The sequence below is a fragment of the Amphiura filiformis genome, chromosome 6 (genome assembly GCF_039555335.1).
Source record: "Amphiura filiformis chromosome 6, Afil_fr2py, whole genome shotgun sequence".
NCBI lineage: Eukaryota > Metazoa > Echinodermata > Ophiuroidea > Amphilepidida > Amphiuridae > Amphiura > Amphiura filiformis.
Window position 1 is genome coordinate 56,205,109 of NC_092633.1, and position 17,861 is coordinate 56,222,969.

General features: G+C 35.9%; 2 protein-coding genes across 2 annotated transcripts; both read right to left on the reverse strand.

Moving 5' to 3' along the window:
• Positions 1-5,349: 5,349 nt before the first annotated feature.
• LOC140154626 (galanin receptor 2b-like) lies at positions 5,350-6,303 on the reverse strand. The gene has a single exon (XM_072177194.1). It carries the CDS (start codon positions 6,301-6,303, stop codon positions 5,350-5,352), a length of 954 nt encoding a protein of 317 aa, XP_072033295.1.
• An 8,133-nt stretch (positions 6,304-14,436) lies between these two features.
• Positions 14,437-15,186, reverse strand: LOC140154627 (uncharacterized). Its single transcript, XM_072177195.1, has one exon. It carries the CDS (start codon positions 15,184-15,186, stop codon positions 14,437-14,439), a length of 750 nt encoding a protein of 249 aa, XP_072033296.1.
• Between the last annotated feature and the right edge of the window lie 2,675 nt (positions 15,187-17,861).

A 17,861-nucleotide genomic window follows, 5' to 3' on the forward strand; every position in this document is an offset into this window, starting at 1 on the left:
TGTGTCCGTTGAAAGCATTCGATTATTAGATTCGTTTAGCTTCACCTGTCAATAAGGTGATAAAGTCGTCTGTAAATATATGATTGCTCTCTCCACTCTCTCTTTCCTTCCATTCCCTCCCATCCTCTCCCTCTTCCCCCTTTCCCTCCCCATCTCTCTCTAACCCTCACTCCCTCTCAGTGGAAAAGGGTGACAAGGCAACTTTCAAGAAAGGGGCAAAATTGGACGAAAATGGTAAAAGTAGAGGCCTAAAATCGTATCAAGACAGCCAGTGGTGGGGCAAGGGGCACGACTTTTCACAGCCCACCAGCTGCACCATTGCTCACTCTCTCTTTCTTTCACTCTTTGTCATCCTCTCGTTCCTTGCTTCCCCTTTCTATCTCTTAGTAACTATACTCTCCTGTCTTCTATACTCTCTCATAGTTCTCTGATCTGAAGATGATGATGATCCATGCTCGTTGTCACTATCATCCGCACATATCATCATTGTCATCGTGATAATATCTTTGCTAAATGTATACATGAGAAGCCTTAGAAAGCATATAATACAGCGAGAACGTCAAATTGAATTACATGATAAAATCCAATTTAACTAGCCAGAATCCCAAGGTGATTGTTAAGTTTTCGATCTTTAACTCACGCCCATGCACATAAGATACTATTATTAAATCAAATTTTATCTTGTCTTTTCAATCTTGCCTTACTAATAACATCCCTTAGAAACGTCCCTGGTAACTAAGTTGAAATAATGCATGGTTCATCTGTCTATTCACCATGCTTGTCATTTCTTTATAGTTGTGTATTTAACTGAACGGACATTATTTCAATCCATGGATTTTTTTTTCCTTTTCGCTCATTTGATGCGCATTGTTTCTCAGAAATGAACTCTCTTAGAGTGAAAACCTTACTCTCCAAACGATCATTCTCCATAAGAGTGAAAATCACTGCTAAAGTAAAAATCACTCCTAAAAGAGTGGAAACCACTCTTTCAAAGTATGATATAAGGGGCATTACTTTTAGGAGTGATTTTCACTCCTTCAGAACCGATTTTCACTCTTTTAAAGTGATTTTCATCACCCTTCTCTCTCTTTTGGCTTTTGGAGAGTGAGGTGTGCACTCTTTTACATTAAGAGAGCAAACAAAATAAAATATATATCACTAAAATATATGGTTTTGATTCGCTTTCTGTTAATGCATGTTTTCCTGTTTTACGAATATCGTTCGAATGCTTTTGAATTTGTATATAGCCAATGATCTTTATGGGTTTCTTGCAGATATGCTAGATATGTGGATTCCGAGGAATTTGACAAACGAAACCCTTTCTATAACTTGGATATTCATGTCTACTAGTACTTTCAATGTTACTTTTATATCGTCCCTGGTATAAACTAATCAGAAATAGGCCTAATGCAATTGCATGGTTCAATTAATAGCTGTCTAATTCACTTATATTAACTTGGTAATCATTGCTATCTCTTTATATTATTGTGTGTCACACAACCATCAACATATATTTTTTTATCCTTTTCACTCATTGATACGCTCATCGTTTCTCCTTGTTCTAAGAAATCTTACTGACTGAACAAAATATCACTGAAGTACTAGTGATTCACTTTCTTTTCAAGCACGTTTTCCTGCTTTTCGAACATGCAGCGCGCGCAATAGCATTCTGATGCTTATGATTTCACACCACCAAATTGTATATATGGTTGTGCGCCCTTGAATTTCACTTCTCAGAAAAACCCATTGATTCTGAATTTAAGTATTAAATTGAGCAGAAATTTGCATAATTTTAGCCAAATTTGGATTGGTTATGATTAGTAATATTAATTCCTGCAAGTTTACCACAGATGGGAGAGATCGAATAACTTTTAATGATTTTAAGCAGCCTTTTCTTTACAGAAACACCGGCATGGTTTTGCCTGAAAAATAGGAAATTCCCAGACATCGTAGACTTTGAGGGCCAGTCGTAAAAAATAATGACGGTCAACCTATATTTTTTCCCAGCCAGAGGGATCAGGCAAGGGCTGATTTCAACCATCATAGCTGTCGCTTAAAACTGAGTCGCTCCTGTGAAGAAAAAATGACGTTTTCTTAAGGCAAATTTAGCACATATCTCTATGGGACTCTGATTTGGTGGTGTGAGATCTGAAGTCACAAAAGATTTTTATTAAGACCATAGAACATGAGCTAACATGACCCACTTCAAATGTACAAAAATGCAAAATTGATGGGTTTTTGTTGTTGTTAGAGTATATATCTATTTAAAATTTCAAAACTGGAATGCACATTTTGTAAAAACAGTAAAATCGGAAGGCAATCACTGTCAACGTTGCCGCGCAACAAAACGTATCAACGTCGACGGGATCAATCGTACGCGTGTCATTTTGGTCCATGAAAAATGACATTTCCAATTAAGTCTCCACTTTTAATACTACAGTTTAATATTACAACCTTCTTAAAATAGGCATCCTTTTTGGTGAAAACGACCATAAGTTTGGTCTTGCTGGCATTTGCTGTTGTGAATAGTGTCAATATCGGATTGAAATGAGACAAAGTCACAGGTTTGTAAAGGGTTGTGTCGTATGATTGTAACTCACGGGATTAGTTTCACCTAAAAAAGGGCTTGAAATAATATCACATAATTATACCTATGACAAGTTGGCCTATTCAATCGTTTTAATAAAGTAAAAAAACACAATGGTATTTGTTTTCTTTACCATTTATGTAAGCATGGAGGCACCCATCGTATCCATAACTGTTAAAATTATACTTCGCAAGTATAATGATAGCCTATCTGAATTGATGAGGTATATTTTGCGAGACGATCCAGGAACAGGAAAATCAACTTTAGTGACACATAATTATGTAAATTATATACTGAGAACAGGGCCGTTCCTACCATTAGGCCAGGTAAGGCGGTCGCCTAGGGCGGCAAACGCAGAGGGGCGCAAAAAAGGGGCGAAAAAAAAAAAACGGGAATGGAGAAAGAGAAGGGAAGAAAAAATGAGGGCGGATAAAAAGAAAAAATGGGAGGGATAAAAATACAGAAAAGAAGGTAAACGGTCGTGGACAGCAGTGGCGTAGCGACGGGGGAAGGTGGGGGCACGTGCCCTGGGCGCCATCCTTAGGGGGCGCCGAATGAGATACACGTAGCACCAAATTGAAATACCTATGAATATGACCTTCATGCCCATTTTACACTGTAACTCGGAATACAATTGAGGACATTTACGGCTCATTCGTGCTGTACGGTCACATATTTTAGTTTTAAGCAGTATGCAGACTTTTTATTAGACGTAAAATATTTGATGTAACATATCTACGTTATTTAATTTATTGCTATTCTATTTCCAGTCATGTTTTAGTTCTAACGAATGTTTGATGACGTAAAATCGATAGTATATTTCTACCAGATATTATACGTAACATATTATCGATTTTACGTCATCAAACAATATACTGCTATCACACCTGCCCTGCATACTGATGTTATATTCGAAATCGTTTTGTGTGTATTCACATCAGATTGAGTTAAGGGGTACTACACCCCTGCCCAATTTTGTGCCTATTTTTGCTTTTTTTCAAAAATTATAGCGCATTGGTGACAAGTAAGATATGTATATTATAGGGGCAAGGACTACAACTACTACACTGGAAATTTTATTTCAGCACAGACAACAGTTGTGGAGTTACAGTCAAAAATGAGGGAAAACCAATATTTGATCAATAAATCAATAAGTACTTGCCTTGAGTTGCTGAATTTTCAGTGCAGTAGTTGTAGTCTTTGCCCCTATAATATACATTATATATTACCTGTCACCAATGCGCTATAATTTTTGAGAAAAATGCAAAAATAGGCACAAAATTGGCCAGGGGTGTAGTACCCCATTAAAAATATAAAATCTTTATTGCTCCGAGGATCATTCAAGTTGCAACACTATGTACAGTCGATAAAGCTTGGTCGATGTTTTGCCTTTGGCAAGAAATCAATTTTCTTAAAACCATCCGAAATTGATGATGTTTCCACACTACTGTCTGTTCAATTAGCTTAGATTCTTGAATTTTAAAGATATTTGAAAAAATAAAAAATTGTGGTCAAAGTCATCAAAGAAAAGTGTTAGCACAGCCTTAGACCTAACGTAATTTATACTTTTCAAATTCTAAAGTTCAATCTAAAACCCCTTTCCTTTTCAATTTTGGTCTTTCCCGCGATATTTTTATAAAAATCCGTAGAACGTCGGGTACCATAAACCTTTTTGAATCAATCCATTTAGAGCAATGGGGATGAATGTCATAATGCGATGAGATAGTTTTTATTCTACCATCCGCATCAGGAAGTATTGTCCAACAAAATAGCTATTTGCCAGTAGGCCTACATGAGTATGCCTAAATTGTGTTGAAACCCTACTGTTGAAACATTACGTTATTATTTATTAACTAAGGTTTTCTAAAATAGGCCCACCTTATGTAAATACCTTCCTTGAGTATGTATTTATCTTTATTTACTTTTATTTATTTATTTATTTATTTATTTATTTATTTATTTATTTATTTATTTATTTATTTATTTATTTATTTATTTATTTATTTATTTATTTATTTATTTATTGTGCGAATGGGTCTGAGAAGGTGTAGACCTATAGGCCTATTATAAAACTACACATTTATTTTCAATTTGTTATTTCGTTTTGTTTGTTGAATACAAACTATGAGAAGGACATTTGGAAACAAAAGATCTTTTGTACAAGAAAATATTATTTAAAACAATCAGGTTGCAGAAAACAATTCTGGTAAAGTCACTGTATCTGAAAATGTCAAGCGAATGCTGATATTCTTGGGAAGGAATGATGGTATTAAACAAAACTCAATTTACATTGTAAACCAGTTGAAATAAGAACGAAATCCATGATTTTAATGTCATTGTTTAGGAAATAAATAATGCTCAGAATAATGTTATTCATAAAACGTAATCGCGCTATATAATAATATGTAAAAAAAACCGGTGGACCATCATCAACTATAGAACCTATCCAATAACCGGAACGGTATAACAATTGAAATGGCAAGACAGGTTGGTGGACAGATTGCTTTGCTAAATTAGATAGGGTCTATGCCCTAAGTTGAGAATGGACCGCCCCACTCGATTGGTAAAAGGTCGCGAACCCTTTTGGTGGACCCAAGTAACTGCCTAAAATGAGGCAAAATTGAAAAGAAATGGGGTTTTTACTTGAACTTTGGAATTTGAAAAGTATAAATCACGTTAGGTCTAAGGCTGTGCTAACACTTTTCTTTGATAACTTTGGCCACAATTTTTTATTTTTTCAAATATCTTAAAAATTCAAGAATCTAAGCTAATTGAACAGACAGTAAGATAAATGGGTTAGTAAATGAATTGCAAAAAGCAGCAAACACAGTGAAATAATACCAGCCTCCTTGAAAGTTTAGAGATACACCAAAATTGAAGGCCAAAAACGTGATCTGATTGGGCGTCCAACAAATAAGGTACACGATGAAGAAACTAAATAAAGTGATGGTCACGTTCTTGATTCGTGCTTGTCTGATTTCCGACGATGCTATATTTCCATTAGGAGCCGGATGGACATTTTGAGTTTGTTTGCGAAGCTTTGACAATATCAAAACGTAAGAAATAATCATAATTATACACGGTAAAAAGTATTCCCACATAAATATAAGTAAACCAGTTGTTATAGCAAGAGTTGATGTCCAAGAGTTCTGATCAGTGCACATTCCCGATTCGTTGATGTGATACTGGAATATAGGCTGAATATATTGAGTTATAGGAGCGATTATCCATACCAATATCACATTAATAACTGTATTTTCCTTTGAATATACTCTTGTATATGACATAGGACATGTTACAGCAACGAGACGCTCAATCGACATGGCAGTGAGGTTAAAAGTAGACATTGCAAAACAGGAGAACAAAAAGAACCGTGACCAAACAAATCGACACAAGAATTCCGCCAAAATCAAATTTTCAGTCGTCTGAAGAACTTGGTGGAATAAATGCGACGTGCCCATTTGTATAACAAGAAACACACAAATAATCAAGTCTATGACGACTTGATTCAAAATTAAAATATTGATATTACTGTGTTTTGATCGTAGAAATTTAGCGATGACTATACAGACAATACCGTTACTTAAAAATCCCAATATTCCAATTATGACGGATAAGATGGCAAAAACATCACTTGTCGGTGTTTGTATGTTATACGTCTTAGTTGTGTTAAGTGCAGTCAAATCATCAGTGTTTTGTAGAGGCATTGCATCCATTTTGCCGCATCAGCAGGTCTTTTAAAAGCATTATTGCTTTTGCAGTATTTCAACGAAAATGTCTACTTGTATAGTGCTGCACTTAAAAGTGTATTTTGTATAACGTCACAACCAATCATAAAAGCGTCATTGTAATCTCCGTGATTTATCAAGCAATTGCCAATAAAACGACCCAGGACATTGTACTGTAATCAAATTTAAGTATAATGGATTTGTATAATAATTGAAGAGAGTATTCATTATTCGTTGCAAATTGAACTAACGTTTGACAAGCGATTGATCACAAAATGAATTATTTGGATGAGAATCCTCAAGATTCGAGATAATGCACTAGTCTCTGAGATTGATTTTTAAATTGGTCTTTCGATGTTTAGAAAATATAGCAGTATTATTGCGATTTATGTATATATATAGAGGGAGACTTCACTTTTTTTTCAATTGCCATTACTCACTTTTCCTAGATCCTCCGCATGTGTCCAAAATATGTTTACTCGTTCGCGTTTATATTCATCGTCAGAAGTTATGCTTTTAATCATGTTAAAACATTATGCCTCTCACATGGTTACATTTGTTGCGATGTTCATCATCAGTTGAAGGCACACCTGCTTCATAACTACATTTCCTGTGTGTCATCTTCAGCACATATGCACCCTGTTAACTGCTTTTCTGTATTATCTTCAGTAGACAGCACATGCGCTATAATTATACATTTTCTGTGTGCTATCTTCAGTAGATAACACATCTTCAGTAGACAGCAAACCTGTCATCTGACTACATTTGCTGTGTATAAACACATGTGCCTCATGATAACTACTTTTCTGTGTTATCTTCAGTAGATAGCACATATATAGGCCTATACCTCATAACTACTTTTTCTGTGTATTATCTTCAGTAGATAGCACACCTGCCCCATGATTACATTTGGTGGGTGTTACCAGTAGATAGCACAACTGTGCCATGGCTACATTTGCTTTGTGTGATTTTCATTAGATAGCACACCTGCATCATGGCTACATTTGGTGTGTGTTATCTTCAGTAGATAGCGCACCTGCCCCATGGCTACATTTGGTGTGTGTTATCTTCAGTAGATAGCGCACCTGTCCCATGACTACATTTGGTGTGTGTTATCTTCAGTAGATAGCACACCTGTCCCATAGCTACATTTGGTGTGTGTTATCTTCAGTAGATAGCACACCTGTCCCATAGCTACATTTGGTGTGTGTTATCTTCAGTAGATAGCACACCTGTCCCATGGCTACATTTGCTGTGTGTTATCTTCAGTAGATAGCACACCTGCCCCATGGCTACATTTGGTGTGTGTTATCTTCAGTAGATAGCGCACCTGTCCCATAGCTACATTTGGTGTGTGTTATCTTCAGTAGATAACACACCTGCCCCATGATTACATTTGGTGTGTGTTATCAGTAGCTCGCACACCTGTCCCATGGCTACATTTGGTGTGTGTTATCTTCAGTAGATAGCACACCTGCCCCATGATTACATTTGGTGTGTGTTATCAGTAGCTCGCACACCTGTCCCATGGCTACATTTGGTGTGTGTTATCTTCAGTAGATAAAACACCTGTCCCATGGCTATATTTGCTTTGTGTTATCTTCAGTAGATAGCACACCTGTCCCATGGCTACATTTGCTGTGTGTTATCTTCAGTAGATAGCACACCTGTCCCATGGCTACATTTGGTGTGTGTTATCTTCAGTAGATATCGCACCTGTCCCATGACTACATTTGGTGTGTGTTATCTTCAGTAGATAACACACCTGTCCCATGGCTACATTTGCTTTGTGTTATTTTCAGTAGATAGCGCACCTGCCTCATGGCTACATTTGCTTTGTGTTATCTTCAGTAGATAACACACTTGCATTATGGCTACATGTGCTGTTTGTTATCTTCAGTAAATAGCACACCTGCATTATGGCTACATTTGCTGTTTGTCATCTTTAGTATACAGGGTGTATCAAAATAAAGTATAGTTTGAAAAATGCTACTAGATTAAAAGTATGAGGTATTTGGTCAAAATAATTTAGTTGATAGCTGAATAAACATTTGGTCCTCTCACAACAGTAAAATCACTGGCGTGTGACCATTAATAAGGACTCAATGGCTATATTTATGAGCTGTGTAAAAATGCAGTTGCGCAAAGTCAATTCATATAACCATGATAACAGTTTCACAACTTTTTTTACAGTAATTGACAGAACACCTTACAGAATTGTTTGGTAATCGTGTGATTGATTTGAAACACCAAGTGGAATGGCCCCTATGTTCTGTTGATCGTACACCTCTGGATTTCTTCGTGGGTGGGGCTATCTAAAACCAAAGGTTTTCACAAGTCCTCCTGCAGGCCTTGATGAACTCCAGAGATACATAATTGCACAAGTTGACATCCCCAGGCAGGACTGGCCTCTCACAAGATTGAGCGTGTTTATAGTGAGACAATCTTTCCGTTATTTAGCTAAACTACCGCGTAGTCTAGATTTGCAATGGTTAGTAAAACATAAACAAATATAGACTGCGTGACAGTCCAGCTAAATACCGCATAATCTGGCTCACTATAAACACGCTCACTGTTATGAAAGAAGTTAAACATGTGATATTCATGTTCCTTTGAATTTAATTGACTTGGCGCAACTGTATTTTTACTCGGCTCTTAAAAATAGCCAATGAGTTCTTATTAATGGTCACATGCCAGTGATTTTCAAGTTGTGGGAGGACAATATGTTGATTCAGCTATCAACAAAAGTAATTATCTCCATTGTATATATTATTCTATTAACCCTCCTCGTCCTTGCATCTTCTCTAGGTGTTAGCGGCTTTTATTTGCACAATTGGGCGCTCAAAACACCAGGTTGGTGCTAGCGGGTAACCAAAGATGGCCGACCAAATCCTGACCATGACCTGGCGCGCTCGTTGGATTCGTCAATAAGTTGCTGTTTGTTATCTTAAGTAGCACATGCTTCCGTAGATAGCACACCTGTATCATGGCTACATTTGGTGTGTGTTATCTTCAGTAGATAACACACCTGCCCCATGTCTACATTTGCTTTGTGTTATCTTCAGTAGATAGCACACCTGCCCCATGGCTACATTTGCTGTGTGTTATCTTCAGTAGATAGCATGCCTGCCCCCATTCCTGTATTTGCTGTGTGTGTATTATCTTCAGTAGATAGCACACCTGCCCATGCCTATATTCGCTATGTGTGGGGGTGTGTGTGTGTGTTATCTTCAGTAGATAGCACACATACTGTCTTACGGCTGAATTTGCTGTTTGTAGTTTTCGAGATCCTGTCTGATTTCTTTGGTCCACTGTAAACTGCTTAAACCCGATGGCAACATTGTGGTACTTCTGACAACTACAAAGGCATCAAATATGATGAAAAATACAGTGTGGGCCAAAAACAACAATTTAAAAGGTTCATATCTCAAAATTTAAAAGTCTGCTTCAAATTGTTTTCACATATTCGTAAAAACACATTCTTAATGTATTTGGTGAAAAAAACTGTTCAAAAATGTATTAAAATAAAAACGTGACGCCAGTTTTAAATCAAAGGGTCAAAATTAACTTTGTCCACGCGAAGGCATACAGGCTGTCAACTTCATTCATCCCAAAGTTCGCTTCATCCACGACCACAACTTCTCTAAGGAAGCGCCGGGGCCTATTTACAAGCCAGTTGCAAAATGCCAATCTTCTACCTGAATCTCCTGGCTGAAGTCCATGATGCTTTGTTATCTTGTAAGGATGCCAATTGATGTCATGTTTTACTATTCGCCTGAATATTGTACGTGGTATGTTCGGCAAATTGTTGCGTCGAGAACTGACTCTGGGGTTAGCTGCAAGTTCCCTTTGCACCGCTGCAATATTGGCAGCTGATTGGACGTCCGCTCCGTGCTACTCATCACACTTCCGAAGTTGTGGAAGTTGTTCGTATGTAAAGTTACGGTAGGTTTTGGCGGGACTCTTATTCGGGAAACGAATCCGAAATTGACGCTGCACTTCTAAAAAGCTTTCTGTTCTTATGTATACCTCTGCCATAAAAGTCCTCTCGTGTGTTGTGAATTGCCTTATCTTGACACCTTGCAAAACTTTTTAAATCTAGAAATAAGCCACGCAGTCACAAAATGCACGATGGCGCCAGGTGAAACCTTTGCAATTGTGTAATTGTTATGCTAATCACGATTGAAGTTCGAGTACATGGCAAGTATATGGGGATTAACATCGATTGTATTTCGTTCATGCATGTAAAAGAAGTATCACTTTTCAAAGACAAGCCAAACGTGTTTACCAATTACATGTATGCCTAACGCATCATGCCTTACTCTTAGCAATCGGACATATCCCATTGAAATACGTGTGGACAAAATGATTTTTGACCCTCGGAAGTAAAACTAGCATCATTTTGTTAATTTAGCTTCTTTTGCTTTCATTTCTTCATCAAATACTTTTAGAAAGATACACATTTAGAATATGTAACAATATCATGAATAGCTCTTCTACAATTCGAGCAACTACCCTCTGAAATTGGGTAAAGTTGTTTTTGGCCCACACTGTACTGGAGTAATTTGACTGTATTGTAAGACAAATCAGTCACAATTATGGCCAATATAAGGTTGACCATTTATTATTCATCATGAGATAATCACAATACAGCCAATGTAAGGTTGACCATTCATCATGAGATAAAATGAATTACGACTGCTCAATATTCTGAATGGTTAAAGGAATTTGTGTTATGCAAGAAAATAAATCTTTTCTACCAAACATAACATTCTCTCTATGATATAAGCGTATAACCATGACCATGATTAAGAGTATGAATGTTGCTTTCATTTTGTCCTCAATACTAGAACCAGTATCTTCCATCAACAGGAAGTGGTTTAAAAATTCGCCATAAAGCAGAGTGTTAGATTTGTTTTTGTGTTGATATGATATTCCGTCAACTTCTTCATTTTTCACTAAATAAGGAAAGCTTTGGGAAAACTTGCATCACAACTAATATCTACATAACAATTTCACTATTAATTCTGACAAAAAATATATACTTTAAACTTGGTCGAACTGATAACCTAATTACATCTCTATTTTAAAGGCTGGTCTCATTTTATCATATGTCATTTCCATCATGACATTGACTGCACATGTGGCACATTATTTTTAGATCTGAGAGTCAAATGTGCATAGAATGGAATGAGAGTGACAAACATTTAATAATAGGTTACCATGTGCTAGGCAATGTACCAACATAAACATTTTAAAACAAATTATTTTATTAGAAAATTGGATTTTGAGGAAAAATCATTGCTTGGTTACATGAATCATAATTGCCATTCGACCGCCTCACCTCCTCTTTCCAATCAAAATGGTAATTTTGACATAAAATTAAAGCTCATATTTTTCTCATAATCTCAGTGACATTTTAGGCCTGAAATATGTTCTATTTGAACGAAAAGGTGATAGCCTCTTCCCCCATTGTGGTATACCACACATGCGAGGTACAAAACACAATATGAAAAAATCTGAACATGTCCCTTTAAGTGCCATCCCTGTCCTCTTGCTGTAATCACAATAATATTGTAATACTTTTTTGACTACAAATTTCCTTTTTAGTCAAAAAGTCATAATTTTTGCCTATTTGGTCAATAATGTAAAAAAACAACTAATGCAAGGCCGATTTCCAAAATGGAAAAATAATGTATGTCACCTAGAATGGGAGTCTCAAGAATAAGAATTTAGAATGAGTAACTGCTGTTTAAAAAACTGGGATAAAACACTTCCGTTTTGTGTGTGTATATTCTCCAAAATAGTTTATTAACACCAAATTTGTGTTTAGATTCCCAGAGACCCTTTTTCTTCAGAACTCAGAAGATATACTTTTGTCGTGCATGAATGATAAAGAATTCATAAATGGTATTAATATTATAAAAGCAATGGTAGCGGATCTTTGCTAAGCATTAATTTTTGTCAATGCATGAATACGATTTTACGCTCATGTACTACTGTGTGATATGTGTGCACATCTACGAAACACTGGCTTGGTCAATTTAATTACATGTGGACAATAATTCTGGGCTGCCAATGATGGGCTTTTTATTTTACTTTTGAATTTGGTATTTATAATACCTTAATAGCAAATACCTTCATATACCAATGATGGATTTATGATGTTTATGAACAAGCTTAAGGCGATATAATACCCTGATTTTCATCAGTACCCATCTTCTTTTTTTTGTTGCAAATTTATGAAGTATATAAATATGTTCATCATCTCATGTCCTGAACTTATAAAATATCTCTACATACAAAGTGGTTTTAAACCATTTTAGAAAATCATTTTAGCCCTATATATTTTTTTGTTTACTTTATCCTGGTAACTGAGATGTGTGTTTCATAACAAACCATAATTTATTCTATCGAACATGTCCAAGTAGAATACATGAATAGAATAGCCTTTGCATCGGGGCCTGAGATTGGAATTCCAGTTTCCTTTCTCACGAAGTAAGGGCTAAGAGTAAAATTGCACAATTGTGTTTGGGAGTGGCCTTCTCTCTTTTCTCTTTTTCCTAGCTATTTTCTTCCATTTCTTGCTTTGTTTATCAAAGCTATCTAGGCCAGCATGCATATATTAGCCTACACTGGCTATTCAGGCTTGTGCATTTGTATGAGCTTGGAACGGTCCATGGTTTTCCGTGGATTAGCATGTGTTCCTCACGGACCAACCTGGGTAAACAAACAAACAAACAATACATTAAATCCTTTGTTATACTATCTATAGAAATGTACTCACTGATTATAACACTGAATAAATTAAATAGGCCTAATCTCTTCCACATAGACAATTTAATACTACACCATGTATGTATCTTCTATAATGTGTTGTTAGGAAAAGAGATTAAAAACGGCTATAATCATTATAGGTCAGGTTATAGGTCAATTGGTTCAGGTCAAATTCAGGCATCAATTTTGAATACATGTGATAGTCTGTGATATCATACATGTCATAATGAGGCATCAATTTTGATATTTTGTCTGCAGTGTTACTGGATATATAATGGAAATGTGTGAGGTGGATATACTAAAATACCTTGAGATGTAAATGGTGAGTACAATTTAGATTGCCTAGTTGAGATGGATTGGGCAAATAAATATAAAATAGTTACCAAAATCACAAAAATGAAGCTTACGGAATACTACCTAATATGGTGGTATAGGTGACAAAAAATACAATCTTTTTCAACATTGCTGTAGTGTGGTTGTGGTAACCTGTTACCTATGGCTTAATTAAGTTTCAGTGACATAGTGTCGCAAGTTCAAAATACAAAATATAGCTCGACATTGAAAATAGAAGCATTTTAACCGGTTCGTTTTTTGATGGTTGTGGAGCACCAAGTTCATGAAGTCATAAAAGAAAGCAGGGACCACTTATTCCCATTTTACATATCAACATTATTTCCCTAATGTGTTAGCAACACATATCCAAAATTTTAACGAAATCCATTGATAGTAAGCTTTCCAAAATGAAGTGAATTTAAAACATCAGTGATGTACCACTTTTTGGCTTATACCATTAGAAGCATGTACGCGTCATTGATACTGATGCCACCAATTGAACGAGAAGATATGCCCCTTCATTTTGCATACCACTTTGTCCAATTTCTTTTTCTCATTTCTTCACAAAATGCAAAAAAATAAAAAAAAAAAATACAATGGGTGTAGTACCCCCTTAATGACTGATGTGACAAAAATCACAGCACTTGCCCTTCCAATTTTTTCCAAACATAATGCACTCCCTTTTTTCGGGGCCATGCACTTTTCTGGAGAAAAAAAAATTAAAGGGTGTGTGCATTGATTTTTATCATTTGCACCACAAAAAAAAATCATATGCAGTCATTAGCCTGTCAATGATGACACTTATAGTTTGATCAGCTCTTTAATAGGCGGGAAATGTTAGGCTTTTACCACCACGCCGAAAAGTAGAACCACGTTAACAGTGCTATTACAAACAAACAAACAAACAAATGAGATTAATAAGGCGCCTATTCAATAAGATCTAGGCGCATAACAAAAAGAGCGAACCTCAAACAAGCAAGATGAAACAAAAATGAGCAATGCAAAAAACAATTAATAAGGATACAAATATGATTTTAACAATGATTTGAAAGTGTTGGTGGTTGGTGCTTCCCGGATGGATATGGGCAGTGTGTTCCAGGTGCGTGGACCAGCGACATAGAAGGCCTGATCACCAATTGTTTTGGATGTCTTTGGGATGTGCAGTCGAGTTGTGTCCATTGCAGATCTTAGTATGCGAGTATTGGTAACAGTGGATGAGTGGAGACATATATCATTGTACAAATAAACAGGAGCCTCATGATGGATACTTTGGTAAATGAGAACCAAGAGTTTGAAATTGATCCTCTGTCTGACCGGAAGCCAATGCAGGGTGTGGAGGTAAGGTGTTATGTGTTCACGACGTCTAAGTCCATAAATTATACGAGCGGCTTTATTCTGAATGCGTTGGAGTTTGTGCAGATGAGTTTCTGTAATACCAGTTAACAATGAATTACCGTAGTCCATGCGAGATGTGACAAGAGATCTAATGATATGGTGGCAGGTTTCAGAGTCCAGGTATCTGCGGATGCGAGCAATATTGTGAATCTGATAATTGAGTCTGCGACAGAGTTCAGCAACTTGTTTGTCCATAGACATAGTCTGATCAAAATATATCCCAAGATTGCGAACATTATCAACTGGTTCAACTGTTGTGTTGTCGACCTGCAGCTGGAGAGGAGGCAGATTTTTGAGATGGTGTGATGAGCCAATTATCAGAAATTCTGTTTTGTCCATATTTAGCTTGAGTTTATTGACCGTCATCCATGAGTTGATGTCCTTAATACAGTCTTGCAGCAGCTTGAGTGCGCGTTCATGGTCATTGGGAATCTTAGGATCAAAGGAGATATACAGTTGACATGTCTGGCCTTTATTTTGTGTGTTAAAGAAAGTAGACAAAGTATAGGACTTGAATTAATAATTTGTGATGCTTCTGGCGAAATGTCACAAGACATTTCTCAAAATTAAATATTTTGATATTAATCCGCGATGTTATAAGGTCCGCAGATTACGAACTGATCAAAGTATAATGCATTTCTCAGACTTGTCAACCCCATACCTACAATATACCATCATTTGAAATCTGTGAAATAAGCACTCACATCACTCATTGATAGAGAAACACTGAATTTTTTTATTGTTTCTAAATAAAAATAGTATACTCTGGAATGACAAGAATAATAACACAATATAAAGACAGAGTTGATACAGAATGTTACCCAATAAAATGTACATGGAAAAAACATTGTCATATTTTTACAATACTACACCAGGCTGGCCTTGCTGATATATACATTACATCATAAAACAGCAATATTACATTATATTTTGTCAAACATATAACTTGATTGTTACATGTCCCAAACAATGTCAAATACCAGTAACAGGTTTGTAAAACTTTCCTTACACAATGGGCTATTATGGTTGAAATCCATGTGACCCACTATAGAAGACATGACCTTAATCCCCCACACAGGGGGTGTAGATGTCAAGTGGAGTCACACCCCATTTGAAATTCATACTCCCTGTGTGGGAGATTCAGGTCATGTCTTCCATAAGTGTATGGATTTCAACTGGAATAGCCCAATGTTGTTTCTGACATACATCTTTCCTTTTAGGAATCATAACTACACATTTTTGAGGCTGAATCAAATGCTTGGGCAATACATTTTTTTTCATCATAAAATTAAAGTGGAAGTGAAAAAGCAATTAAAAGATCAAACGGATGCAGTTGACACCACTCCTATGTAAAACCTCAGAGTGGAGAAATCCTGCATTTTATAATATTCTTGTAACTTCACAAAACAATCAATAAAAAGAAAACCAAGCAAAGAAAACATTGCATATAAACACTATCAGCAAACCATGAAACTAAATATGGAAACATATGCGCTTACACTACACAATAAAATTAAACGACCATATGTTATTATTAGCGTCAATCCAACCAAACACCATTAACAATGTAAGCCAGGTGAATGCCATTTCATTAGTAATGTTCTGGCAACATAACACTTCCGCTACCAAGTACTGAAGTTCCATTATCCTGAAAAAACAACACCTTTGTCTGCATAATGAAAACAGCAATGCAAATCAGGATTGCCAATTCTGATCATTTAATTTTGTTGAGTAGTGTAGATTAATACTGTATTCATGATGCATTATCAAGTATATAAAGTAGAGCTGAAGCCTTACAAATTATATGTGTTTCTCTTAATATTGGTGCTCAATGCATAAATTGACTTGTTGCTGCATTACTATTATTTGTCATATGCACTATCTTACAATTACTATGTAAATCTAATGTGTCAAATACAAGTCCAATTCATTATCATTGGTAATATATAAGGCAATATTATTAATTCTTGAACACAACATGTGCATGTGAAAAAGAGTGCTGCCCACAAGGGGACAGTGTAAACAATGCATAACACAAACAATTAATTCAATAACAAAACTTCCAAGTTGTTGTTACTAATAAACTGGTATGTGGCCGTGTGTCCCGAACTCGCCACCCTTAGCGTTACATGACAAATATTATGAATTTTTACACCAACCGGGTTTCTAATTAGATTATCTCGACAATCATCAACCCTAAACTAGCAAAAGTATACATTTTTGGAAAGCTGAAAGCATAAGCAATTCAAATATATACATTTCAACTCATTATACAGGGTGACCTGCAAGTTATACAGGGTGGAATAAAAAAGAAATTGATAAAAAATGGGTCACTCAATGCATTGCTTATTACCAACTTACAGTAATAAACTGGAAGTAAACAACATTCATTTGGTTAAAGGATATGGAGAGCCAACTGACTTTGGAAGAAACCAAAATCACAGCTGTTTGGTAATCTAGGAATATAGGGTGTCCCAAAGTATGTTAGATTTTTTTACAATTCAACATATTTTGAACCTAAACATTTTCCCCCTAACCCATACAGAAAAAATATGTCCATATTTAGATTCCTCGTCAAATTTCCCTTCAGAAAATCTATACTTTGACTATGATAGGATAAGTAATTAAAATTTTACAGTAACTTTTAGATTTTGAAGACATCTGCATTACTTACTACAGTGTTTAATATGACAACGGGTAGTTTTGTATGGAAAAGTTTGTATTTTCTAGACTAAACCAATCATAAATTATTAAAAACAATTAGTAGAATTGTTTAGCTGTAAGGCCATGAGTGTTTTAGATGCTAAATAGAGTCCAAATCCAATTTACAGCCTTTACAGAAGCAGATTACGCACTAAAAATACCAATCCCATAGAGTTTGTGTGTACCACATCCCCCACCACCGCCACCCTGCCCATTCTGAATTCTACGAAGCACAGTGTCAGTATTAAAAAGGTTCAAGTATTTCTTTTTACAGGGTTGAAAGTGCATTTTATTTAGCAATAAAATGAGACCACAAGCATGACAATACGTTTTGAGTC